Raw genomic sequence first — 13423 nt, 5'->3', positions numbered from 1 at the left:
TTGCCCGAGAATGTGAGCAGGAGTATAATTATTCCTGATACAAGAGGAGGAGCAAGTTGGAGGAAAGTATAATTTGCTGATCACGTTTTACAGCGTCCTTTTTTTACGGCGATAGCAGCGAGGGAAGGTGTGGATAGATAAAGCAGGAGACAGGCAGCAACCAGGTGAGTTCAAACGCTGTAATAGCTTCAGATACTAAGAAATGAAAACTCAGTCAATAGCACCAAAAGCCTTTAGATAAATGAAATAAGACTAGAAGTGGGGTTTTGAATGCTGATCTAATGGTTTGGTCTCCAGAGGGTGAACATCAGTGACTGCTTTGTGGTAGTTTCTGATGGTTTCCAATGCAGGAAGTAGGATGAACTAGTTTCCATTGGTCTGTGATGTTCCTCATGGTTCACAGCTACTAATTACTTTTCAGATTAAGATTTTAGACAAAAGATATAATTAGTTTGTTAATCTTGGTGTTTAGTTATAGATTTAAACATCCAAAAGTATGGAAATAGGCCCCCCCCCCCCCCCCCCTCCAAAAGAGAAGGCCACCTCGAACACGAGGCCTATCACGCTACACTGACAGGGGCCACTCCAACGGATACTATGTTTGATACTTCTTTTATTTTGCCAACTATATACTTTTATACTACCATTTACTCGTTAAATGCTTAACACAGGACGAAATGGGAAAGGAAAAGATCCACATCAACATCGTGGTCATTGGCCATGTCGACTCCGGCAAGTCCACCTCTACCGGCCACTTGATCTACAAGTGCGGAGGAATCGACAAGAGAACCATCGAGAAGTTCGAGAAGGAAGCCGCCGAGGTTGGTTTAATTAATTATTTGAGGTTTTTGAGAAATATTCACAGTTTGTAAAACACAATGAGACAAGCCACATCTATGACTCATCACAGGTGTGGCGGATGTGACTGTTCCCTGATTTGGCTTGGCTGTGACTGCCTCCTACTGTTGAAATACTTGTACTGACTTTGACATGGCAGTCGTTCAGAAAGTACTCCTGAAGTTGCAGTTTTAACGTAGATATGAAAGTGTCATGTGACGAGGGCTACTAGCCTATAGCACGAACAAATTTGCCTCAATACATTATGCATAAAATCACTGCTTTAAAAACACAAGCATAACCAATTTTACCTAATGGAAACCTAAATAATAATTTTATTATTTTATATAATGATTGAAGAATCACAAGGAAGTTATTCTAGTCACACATAAAGACGAAAAAAAAACACAGATATTACAGCTGCTGTACAGTTATACTGTCGTTTACCCGTGTATACTTTACTTACTGTATTACAAACTGTAATACCTCTATATGACCTCTATATTTAATACTTCGTATGTACATTCACACATTCCTGTTTACATTCTGTTTATCTATTTGCAATACTATCTAAGACACATTTATTTTCCTGATTATATTTTAGCCCTTAACTTTAATTAACTATTTTATGTCTTTGATTCTTATTTTGCTTATATTTGTGTGATTTTCTTATTTCTTTCCTTTTTGGAGGATTTTCATTGACAACATCTGCTTCTCTGTAATTGTAATGCACATGACCATAAATAGCTTGAAACCTGGATAGTTACAATTATAGTAAATACTAAAATAAATACACTTAGAAGACACAAAAGGCAATCTAACATGAAAACAAAATGCTTAAGCACACTGTAACAAAGTAAGTTAATTACCAGCTTTGAACTGATTGTATTAATAAAATATAAAATAAAAAATATAAAAAGGGGATCTGCAAGATGTTTTGATTTAAAAAAAACTTTAATCACAGAGTCTTTCACCCTCCCCGTTTTACCGCTCTATGTCTGCTGTATTAACCACAACAGATGGGCAAGGGCTCCTTCAAGTACGCCTGGGTGCTGGACAAACTGAAGGCCGAGCGTGAGCGCGGTATCACCATCGACATCGCTCTGTGGAAGTTTGAGACGGCCAAATATTACGTGACCATCATCGATGCCCCCGGACACAGAGACTTCATCAAGAACATGATCACCGGCACCTCTCAGGTACAGGCGCACCTTTTAACCTGCTCTTTATTTGACTTCTCAATTTCAGATTTGTATGTTACACAACAAGTTGCAGTTACGTTTTTAGCTTGAGCTCTAAATGGCAGCCAGTGTTATGGAGTTGTAGAAGAAATCACTCTATAACTATAACGTTCCTAAAAGAAAACCAAAGGGAAAAGCTGAAGTGGTGTTAATGCAAAAAAACTGATGCGCATTATGTTCAGAAAAAAAGCACACACAGAGCACAAGACACCCATATATGTAGAAATCCAGAAAAAATGTCTCCTCTTTTTCAGGCTGACTGCGCCGTGCTGATCGTTGCTGCCGGTGTTGGTGAGTTCGAGGCCGGTATCTCCAAGAACGGCCAGACCCGCGAGCACGCCCTGCTGGCCTTCACCCTCGGCGTGAAACAGCTCATCGTTGGAGTCAACAAGATGGACTCCACCGATCCCCCTTACAGCCAGTCCCGTTTCGAGGAAATCACCAAGGAAGTGAGCACCTACATCAAGAAGATCGGCTACAACCCCGGCGCTGTTGCCTTTGTCCCCATCTCTGGGTGGCACGGAGACAACATGCTGGAGGCCAGTGAAAAGGTAAGGGAATTTAACCTTTGTGGTGCTCAAGTTATCGACTTGATGGATTAGACGTGGACTTAATTCTTACTTTGAATCTGTTTGTAGATGGGCTGGTTCAAGGGATGGAAGGTCGAGCGCAAGGATGGCAATGCCAATGGAGTCACACTGCTGGAGGCTCTGGATGCCATCCTGCCCCCAGCTCGTCCCACAGGCAAGCCCCTGCGTTTGCCCCTGCAGGATGTCTACAAGATCGGAGGTAAGAAGTGTCACAGATTTGTCACAGCCTTGTTCCCCGTACGGGCTGGGATGTTTACCGCTTCCACAGCCTGTACTTCACAGGTCCCGCAAGCCAACAATCACAGCTCACACACTGTATAATAGAAACTTGTTGCCTCCTGCTCTTTCAGGTATCGGAACTGTACCCGTCGGCCGTGTTGAGACCGGCATTATAAAGCCCGGCATGCTTGTCACCTTTGCTCCCTGCAACTTGACCACTGAGGTGAAGTCTGTGGAGATGCACCACGAGTCTCTGACCGAAGCTTCCCCCGGCGACAACGTCGGCTTCAACATCAAGAACGTGTCCGTCAAGGAGATCCGCCGCGGGAACGTGGCCGGCGACAGCAAGAACGACCCACCCAAAGGAGCTGCAGACTTCACCGCCCAGGTGAGCCTGAGAAAATGACAAAAAAAAGTACATACAGATTAATAAAGGAGTAAGTGGATGATGGACGAGCATCCGGGCTTGCATTTTTAGATTGGCATAATCAAAAAGTTTTATTTTGCTTTACCTTTACACTAAGACCCTTCCAATATTGTATCTATTGCTTTATGCTCTATCTCATTTTTTTTTGTCTTCCATCATCCGGATTATTTTCCTTCCATCTTCCGCCTTTCGCTTACTCTTGATCTAAATTTCCTGCTTTAATGATAATCTAAAAAAAAAAATACATTAATGAATGAAGCAATGTCATTTTATAGTGACTCTAATGAGATGCATGATTGATTCCAGCTCGGGTAAACGTAAACATCGGTGGAACTCTGCTGGCCACTAGCGGGACCTGCAATATGTGTTCATCTAAAGCCTGAATCGAGTACTGGATAGAGAACTCACCTCAATGATTTGTTTTCAGGTCATCATCCTGAACCACCCCGGCCAGATCAACGCAGGTTACGCCCCCGTGCTGGATTGCCACACCGCTCACATCGCCTGCAAGTTCAGCGAGCTCAAGGAGAAGGTTGACCGTCGTTCCGGCAAGAAGCTTGAGGACAACCCCAAGTTTGTCAAGTCTGGAGATGCTGCCATCATCGTCCTGGTCCCACAGAAGCCCATGGTTGTTGAGCCCTTCGCCAACTACCCTCCCCTCGGTACGTACTGGAATAAACTTACCATGTACACCATTTTTGAAATTACTGCGGCAAAATGAGTGCATAAACACACTTACTAACCGCTCACCCCGCTTCTATTCCAGGTCGTTTCGCCGTGCGTGACATGAGGCAGACGGTGGCCGTCGGTGTCATCAAGTCTGTCACACCCAAGGATGTATCCGGAAAGACAACCAAGGCTGCAGAGAAGGCCCAGAAGAAGAAATGAATGGTCGTGCAGGACACCCAGCAACAAGATGTGTGCCGGCAGCAGCGGGCCACTCCTTCCTCTCTGTCCTGCCCTTACCCTGGATCATCTTCTTTATGGCGCAGCTCTCTACTCAAGGACTGGCTTATGCTGATTAAAACCCATCGCAAAAGTTTCCGCAGGAAAAAAGAACTACATGGCATTGTCACTTACCTGAATCACATGACGGTGCCTCTTCTCAGTTAAGTTTAAGTTGTAAATGTTGTTTCAAATGCTACATTTAATTGGAAAGAAAGCTGCTGGTAACTAATAAAATAAATGTCCTTGAAAAAATTGAAATTGGCTTGTCTGTCGTTCACTGTGTTAGAGCTGGTGGTCACAGGTAAGCCAGGCTTTCTGTGCTGCAGCTGTGTTTGATGCTATCTGTGCCCGGTGATGCACTTGTCGTCCTAACGGGGCTTTAACTGTTACAATAACTCTTTGTAATATAACAGACTTTTGCCTTTATTTGACAGAGAACCTTGTAGAAATGTTGGACAGACATGAGAAAAGAAACGATGACAGAGATAATACTAGTTATTTCTAACAAAACATATATAGTTATTGCTCTGTAGATCAATTGTCAAACAGCAAACAGGCTTACAAAGAGAGCAAACTGCAAATTAGTTAGAAGTGAATGTGTGGCACTGGCTGTTTGAGAAGACAGGGAAATATTAACATATAACTTAAATCCTTTTAATTTAGGGTTAAGAAACCCACATTACTCTATCAAAGATCAAACAAGAAAGAGAATAATCATCAAACAAGTTATTACTATAGTTATTAACTTTGTTCAAAGCTATTTTTGTCACCTCTCTGCATCACTAATATCCCTCCCTATCGTCGTCCCATGCATGGCAGCTACATCCAAGAGCTCCTCAAAAAAGTTTTGTCCGAGTTTTAATGTCGGCACACAGACATCACGTTGTTGCCGTGAGTCAATAATAGTTGTGTAACGGATCCCCCCTCACGGTTCGGCACACATGTGAACCACGGATTAATTACACAGTTTACCTTCACCACCACAGTGTGAAATAAAATTTAACTGACAAAGTTAAACGCCGATATGGAAAAACTGCGGTCTCGCGGCAGGATGCCGTCATTTCGCGGCCGGTCACAAAATCAACATGCATTGTGGGAGATGTAGTTTATGGTCACTGTACACTGTAAAGCAGCATAGACTTTAATTTTAATACAATCATATGCCTTTTATATGGAAGCCCATTTCCAGCAGCAAAAAAAAAATTACAAAAAAAGATGTAAAGTTAGACTTGATAATAAAAATATCCCCATGGCACTTTTGGTGCATCCATCTGTAACCATGACACTGACCAGATGTTTCCAGTTGCTGTTCAATGAAGGTTGCCACCTCAGCCACATTGGTTTTATTTTTTCTACGCTAGAGCTGCTTCTTGGTTAAAATCCTTTCAAGGGTGCGTTTGCTCAGTACAATCCCACGTGAAGTATTTCATCTGTTGTAAAGCCACATTTAGTCTTCAATATACTCACAATACATTTTTATGTCAAATGTAGGGTGTTGGGAAAATCTAATGACTAAAGAAGTAATATTGACTTACAAAGACTTATATCCTCATGTGAACTCTCGAGGCCTGTGCCCTCATATGTCTGGGTGTCTGAAACTTCCTCTGGCACCAGAGTCTCAGATATCTTTCCTCTTAGGGGCTAGCAGATGTTTGTCCTAAATAATAGACAATAAAGCTGTAGCAGACGTCAATACTTGAGCAGAGCTGATTTGCTACTAAGACTTCTTGATTTCATAGAATGACCTTTGTACTAGAACAAACTGTTGAAGTGTTGTTCCAGGTTTTGTCAAGATTGCGCTGGGTGAAAAGCAATACGTGTGTATGTTATACATGTGTGACAAGCTTATCGTAAATTACCCTGTACCACCACACTGCTTGTGTTTAGCAATATATATGACTGAGACTCGGAGACAAACCTCCGAGCAGCCTTGATCCGTGTACTCTGTATGTGTTTCAACTATGTTCCTTCTTGCAAGAATAATTTGTCCTGTGATTAATGATTTTTCCTTGAGTTTGTCCCATGTGCCATAGAGGGATAATACCACATGCTATCCCTCCAAAGCCACGGGGTCAGATGAGAATGTTTTAAGCTATATCTTTTACAAAATAAGAGTTCAGTCAGTATTCACTGTTGATGTTTCTTTATTATCATTTCTGTGAGAAATCATGTGAAAAGAGAATATAGACTGGTATGGAAAGTAATGTGTTAATGTCATTTTATCTGAGTTAGCAATGAAAGTGAGTTATATTTGTTATAGAGTAGCTAACGTAAGTAGAGCAGAAGAAAGCACGTGTACGTGATCAGTACATGATGAGCAAAGTGTAATCAGAACAGAGAGCGCTTCTGACCTGACCTGATGTATTTTCATATATTTACAGGTAATTAAATGTGTTGCACTAGAGTGAGCTTCGTGTCATTCTTGGTTCTGTAGCAAATGGCTACAACACAAAACATAATGCTGTAGAGTTGTCCCAGAAAAAAATAACAGATAAAATCATTGTTATGTTGAAAAAGCAAAAGCAAATTTAAAATGTAAGATGTGGCTTATGATTTAAAACAGTACATTTTTACCTCAGTTAAATCAATCAGCATACAACAATCACATGCAGCGTTGAATTTGGCCAACATCTGAGTAGGTCACACCTTCTGATATTCAAAGGGCCACACTATTTTCTACCACCTTTGGATCCAGGTATGTGTATGGGACCTCCAGATCCACGTTTCTGTCTGTGATGGCCTCACTTAACACTTGAAGCTCTCCTTGGAAATCCTCGATCAGCTTGCAGGGCTTCTTCTCACTAAAAAGCTTCTCTGGGTACTTGCCAAGATGGACCTGATGACATTAATGATAAATTTAAAAAAAGAAATGTTTAGAGTGATAAAAACAGACTTTTGGCAATATACAGTAATGTACAGTTTTAGTTGGCGGGACTCAAATGACCTAAACTTAAAAGAACTTGAACATGAATTTAATTTATGTGATTAAAGACTTGGACACTTACAGAGTCAGTGGACTGCTTGCTGAGTAGCCACACGACCGCCATTCCATGAACCGTTGTGTTGACATCAGGGAATGTCTTCAGCATCGTGGCCTCACTTGTTGTCCCCTTTGTGGTTGGTGGAGGATGTTGTAGGGTGAGGGGAGTGTTGGGCATCCAGCCACCATAGTCATACTGTGAAGAATGAATGATTGACAGATGACTGATTAATATGGTTTGAAGCTACGCCATATATCAGTCTGTCTACTACTTTGGTCCACACTGAAATATTGGATTGGAACAAAGACATTCATGGTCCCCAGAGGATGAATCCGAATGACTTTGGTGATCCACTGATTTTTCCTCTAGTGCCGACATGAGGAGAACATTCTTGGTTTTCAGAGGAATGTCTCGAGAACTTTCGGCTGGATCGTCATTAAATTTGGTTCAGACATTCATGTTTACCTCAGGACGAACTGTAATAACTTTGGTGATCCTTTGACTTTTCATCTATCAGATCAACGTTTTTATTTGTCCAATACTCTTATGACCAAATACCTTAAAACTAATGACATTCCTACCAGCTTCAGCTGTACTTTGTGTTTTGTGCTGATAAGAAAGCTTGCTGATGCTCGCATGTTAAACAAAGATTGTGATCTCAACAACATTATACCTGCTAAAAGTTAGCATGTTAGCGTTGCCATTGCAAGTGTGTTAGCATTTGTTGTTTATAGCTCAAAGCATCACCGTGCCAAAGTGCAGCCTCACAGTCCTGCTAGCATGGCTGTAGACTCTTGTTTATGTTAGACTTGCTAACAGTAGAAACCTCATGAACCCATTCCACAAAAAGAGCATTATTATAACTGAATTAAAAGACCTCACCTGTCCAGCGTTCACAGCCGAGTGCTGTCCTGAGCAGGTGAAGATCACCATGGTGACAAACTTCACCAACTCAGCCACGGTGGTGAAGCTCTCTGGAATTCCTGACAATTAGAGGGAATAAACTGCATTTAAGATGTCTGGAAGGCAACATTTAAGTTTGACTTCTGTTTGTATTAAGATCATATAATGGTTCATAAATGTGCACGTTCATCATCATTAAGATTGATCTTGTCTTTAAGCCCACCTGTGCCGGCTTGGGACAGGAATCCATGTTCAAAAATGTCCAAAATCCACTTCTGCAGTTCAGTGTCTTTCTGGACCCCAGTGTCATTCTTGTAGTAGAAGCTCAGCACTCCCTGCACAAACCTTTGACAAATGTGGATAAGTTCTGTTAAAAACATTTTTTAATACACACTGCAGTAGTAAGACATTCTTTTGTAAGACAATTTAAGGCCATCTCTTTAGAATAATCAGTTGTGTTCTTTTTAAGAATTTGCTGCGATAGCTTATTCAACACAGTAGATCAAACAACTTTAAAGAAATAGTGTGACATTTTCTGAAACTTGCCCATTGTCTCTCTTGTTGAGTGAGATGAGAATATCAATATCACTCTCATATTTGTGCGTTAAGTATAGCTCTACAACCTGGTGGCAATTAGCTTAGCTTAGCATTAAGACTGGAAACGTTTAGCTGGCTATCTTCATATAGTTAAAATATACCTACCAGCACCTCTAAATTGTATTCATTAATATTCTATTTCATTTAAACTTTATACAAACAGAAAATATATTAGTTACATGCCACATTTTATTCTTTGTAAACAGTTGCCAGGTGCAGGGACTTCCTGGAGTCTTCTGGCTCTCTGGCAACCTCACAGTGATGACAAATCACCAGGATGTATGTGTTGAATTATTCCTCTTAATTAAACCCAAAAATACATTTATATTTCATATTCTGTAACTCCATTACAGTGCCCTCTGTCATAATACAAGTTATTACAGTCAGACATCACCTGTCTTTGTGGCAACCACACTAATGATTGCTTTTTATTGAAACTGAAGCCTTAAATGTTGAAGGTAGGGATGCCCCTTCCCTAATCTGACAGAAGTTCTCAATCAAAGTAGTTCAGGCTGGTTCATTTAGAACATTTTACAGCCAACTGCCAATCTACTCAATCAAGAGGCAGATCACTCATTTACTGTATTGTCATATTTTAAGGCATCGTTATTCTAACTTGCAGCAGTGACTGCTATGGAGCATATGTTTCAAGATAAACTGTTAACATGGACTAATTGAAAGAAACTGTTAAGGGTCAGAAGATGTTGCAGCTTAACTGATCCTTTATGAGAAACCAACTGAGTGACATAAGAGAATAAAAGCTAGCTAGTAGAGAGAGCAGGATTTAGAGCTCTTGTTATCCAATACCAGGACACCTGTACTACCTGTGGATGATCTCCCAAAGCTTGAGTCCATCATCCCTGTAGTAGAACTTCGGTACATCCTCCAGCCCACGGTCAGCAATGTCGTCTGGTATGCAGAGGGAGCGGTAGGTCACTGAGGACAGTGATCTCTTCAGGAGTGTCCTCATACCCTCTCCACCAGAAGCCGCAAACTAGGAGACATTCAAATATGTAAGGATTATAGTTTGGGATAAATAATGTACATGACATTGTATATATATATATATATATATTTTTTTTTTAGGTAATTAGGTGTTTGTCTTTTCGTACCTGAGTGAAAACTCCATCCCTAGATATTAGATTTTTTCGAGCTAAGTAGTTGATCTGTAGAGTGTAGCGAGTGTGAGGTACAAGGAGCTGAGGGAAAGAGGAAAACTCTGTTAACTTCAAAGCACACATCTTGATGCTTCTATGCCATTCAGCAGTGTCACATTTTTGAAAATGTATACACACTAAAACATTATGATTCATCAACTTTGAAAGACACAAAAATCAGTAACTTAAAAAAAATGACAACTCCAGTAAAAATTCAGTATTCTCCCTTTCAGTTACCTTGTACAGCGGATGCACCATGGGCACGTTGCGCAGCAGAGACACAGCAAAAACTTCAGCCAGCAAATGAGTGCGCAGCAGGTGAACGTTGAGTTCATGCTCGTTGAAATCTGCACTTCTCACAAAAATCTTGGCCGTCAACCAGTCGTACTCAGAGTCAGTAGGACAGAAGATGGGATTATCATCTGCTGGAGTCTGCTTCAGCTGCAGGAGAAGGAAGGGAGGTGTGGTTAACTCAATCCATTCAATATATTACCAGTAGTGGTCAATACCGTTAGATACTCTGTTGATCTCTAAGAGCAAATTCATCATTTATTTGACTCCCATGTCAGAGCACAGGGTCAACTTCAGAAAGGAAGCCCGACTTCAATGATCTAATGCCTAAATTCTCATGTCTTTGGCCAAGGGAAAAGGGAGGCGATCTGCCAATTGCAATGAAAAGACTTTCAATATTTCTTTGTCTGATCCACATTATTCATACATGTTTTCAATCTATTTGTGTAATTTAACTAAAGGTATTTCTGTCTTCTCTATACATATGACATCTATTGTGTTGCATGTTTGTCCGTCCTGGAAGAGTCATCACTACAATAAGATATTTGAGTGTTAATCTCACCTGAATAGCAATTGGCATCAGCTGATCATCAGGTGTTTTGTGAAGCAGGACGAGGGGAGCCATCAAGTACTGCTTCTTCCCGTTGATGTTGTTTGTTTTCAGCCCATCCAAACGCTTGTAGTCACACAGGAATATGTTGCCTTTCTGTTTAAAAAATGTTTTCAGTTTACATACAGTTTAAAATTGTATTCACATGCATACAGTGTGAATGTTAATTATACTAAGTGAACGTAAGTGAATGTAAGTGCAACATGCTTTTTCAAATTGAACATGTCATGGAGCAAAATATGACTCTAAGATCACTCAAAGTCAAGACATTTACCTCCATTTCATCTGCCAAGGTATGCTGGCCACCGAGGGAGACCATGTCATCAGTGACAGGAAAGTTCTTGGGCAGGACTGAACAACGTTGGATCAACATGGGGTTGAGACCGTTTAGAAACTGGTAGCCAAAGAAAGCGTCCTCCTTCCAATGTTCCTGGACATAGTCTAGAAAAAAAAGATAAACTTTTGTTACTGTTTATAGTTGCTTCAAAGTCAAAGTCTTGATTGTATGCAATTAAATACTGTTAATCGACTCCTTCTGTGACATTTTTCCCTGTTTATTAAGCCAAGTAATAAAAACAATTATAACATGTTTAGGTAGCATCATGAATATCCAAATGAACATGCATACAGTAACAAGTATTTCATTAAACTACCATGATAGTACCTGATATCTTAGTCCGTTTGGAGCTCAACACCCGATGGATAGAATCCATATCAGGCCAGTTCTTCGTGGACTGAAACAATTTCTCCAGTTCCAACTCAGCCATCCTAGAAAATAAAAGCATAAATTAGCTTAATTATTATGCCTTAGATCATGTTCATAGGCAGGTACAATTACATAGATAGATATCTGACAGAATTGAAGACCTCACCCAGTGACTGCTGTGTAATCAAACTCTATCTCCTTGGTGAAGGAGAAGCGGACCTCATAAGGCAGATCAGAAGGGCCCTCTGACCTCATGCAGTGGGGTATTCCCTCTAGATACTCATCCCAACTGGTAAATAGAGAAGAGCTGAGTAATGAGGAACTTTATACAGATACCAGTGTATAAGCAGTTTTAGTTTAGTATGTAAGCATAATATACTTAACTTGACTTCAATATTGCAATTCTGCAAAATAAATTTCAATAAACCCTGGCAGGTGTAACAATGTCATATGGTGGTTAATTTTCACCCAAAAGGGCGTAGATGAATGTTAGTTTTGGGGTGCATAAAGTTAAAAAGTGTATACGCTCTGATTGCTCACCGATAGTCTTTCCCTCGCTGCAAGATTTCCAACTCCCGAATTTCCTTGCCAGGATGATGGGTGTCTTCAAAGACTCTCAGAGCTTGAAAAAAGAAATAACAACAAGGTTTAAAATTATTGATAAATACAGCGAGTTGGTTACTCCAGCCTCCTTATTGACCGGCATTTCCTTCTTTTAGGTCTTCTGTGGTCAGTGAACAGCGTACATGATGTCTGACAAGTGTAATTCACACAAACCTTTTCCCTCTTTGAAGCGGTGCACCTCACTGTCAGTGATCCAGTGGTAGATGGGAAAGTTGTAGGTGTCACCCTCAGGGGATTTCACTTCCACGTTGGCAGGGAACCAATTGTCTTCAGGGAAGATGAAGTGAGGCTTTTTACCTATCTCAATCAGGATCAGCTTTCCAATGGAGACGGAGCAGGTCACAGTAAAACTGGACACCTGGAGTAATGACAGAAATGGGTTGCGTATTTGACCAAGAAGTGAACTGTAACATTTCAATAGTTAGCATACAATACTGAATGTAGAAGGATGGAGAATATAACATTTATACAATGCATAAATATAATATTTATTTGGAGCTCATTATGCGGACCTTTTTTGTTGCTTTGGTCACCTTTGAGGCCGTAAGTTAAAGAGTTACAGAGCAGCACATATCCTGTTGCTGCACATGCTGAGTTGTTGAGGGTTTACATCAGCTTCTCTAAATTGATATTCAATTCAATAATCTGAAGTTGAAGAAGAGTGTTATACATTTAGAGAACGATATTTCAGACTTACTGCTCCACTGTAGAAGCACAAAGGCCCTTTGAGGCTAACGAGCCAGGTGTGTTCACTCTCTCCATCTGTGCCCACCAGCTTAATGAAGACATTGTTAAAAGTGCCGGCAAAGGCGAGATCGCCAGTGTATACGGTCACTGTATAATCCACCATTTTCACACTGGCAAGCAAAGGAATCCTGGTGGGGAGAGAAAAATAATAACCATGAATCACATTGAAAATGGCATTTCCAAGATATAACTAAGATAAATGTTTTTTCTCACCAATCTATTTCAGTCTAATCTTTTAAAAATAATTTCATGAAGCGTCTCTCTTACCTGACCAAGATGCTTCTGTGATGAACTGCTCTCTTGATGTAAGTTGTAGTGGACGTCCACCGAGACTTTATAAAGCTGAAATGTCTATGACTCAATCTGATGTAATCAACTTCTTTCAGGAACTACTCTCTCCAATAGTAATAGTATAACACTACATATGTACCATATGTCATGGAGCAGATAAGATTCCAGAGGAGGACTCTGAGTCACGTTGACACTCCCCAGCAAGATGTTTCCGTTTAAAAGATGACTATGGCCCCTTTTGAAAAGATGTTGAA

The 13423-nt window shown here is 40.6% G+C and overlaps 2 protein-coding genes across 2 annotated transcripts; one reads left to right on the top strand and one right to left on the bottom strand.

The window, feature by feature from the left end:
• The first annotated feature begins 14 nt into the window (after positions 1-14).
• LOC306708121 (elongation factor 1-alpha-like) lies at positions 15-4520 on the top strand. The gene is made up of 8 exons (XM_079175845.1): positions 15-164; positions 672-821; positions 1857-2036; positions 2333-2629; positions 2717-2867; positions 3019-3275; positions 3742-3976; positions 4081-4520. Exons 2-8 carry the CDS (start codon positions 678-680, stop codon positions 4200-4202), a joined length of 1386 nt encoding a protein of 461 aa, XP_079031971.1. The 5' UTR covers positions 15-164; positions 672-677; the 3' UTR covers positions 4203-4520.
• A 1868-nt stretch (positions 4521-6388) lies between these two features.
• Positions 6389-13172, bottom strand: LOC306708120 (polyunsaturated fatty acid lipoxygenase ALOX15B-like). The gene is made up of 15 exons (XM_079175844.1): positions 13146-13172; positions 12829-13006; positions 12285-12489; positions 12048-12129; positions 11674-11796; positions 11466-11569; positions 11076-11242; positions 10754-10897; positions 10138-10341; positions 9856-9942; positions 9568-9737; positions 8370-8491; positions 8126-8226; positions 7268-7438; positions 6389-7098 (listed from the first exon to the last, which is right to left on the bottom strand). Exons 2-15 carry the CDS (start codon positions 12979-12981, stop codon positions 6919-6921), a joined length of 2013 nt encoding a protein of 670 aa, XP_079031970.1. The 5' UTR covers positions 12982-13006; positions 13146-13172; the 3' UTR covers positions 6389-6918.
• Positions 13173-13423: the final 251 nt, after the last annotated feature.

This window comes from Pholis gunnellus (genome assembly GCF_910591455.1).
Source record: "Pholis gunnellus genome assembly, chromosome: 16".
Classification (NCBI taxonomy): Eukaryota; Metazoa; Chordata; class Actinopteri; order Perciformes; family Pholidae; genus Pholis; species Pholis gunnellus.
This window is presented reverse-complemented; position numbering and strand designations above follow the sequence as displayed.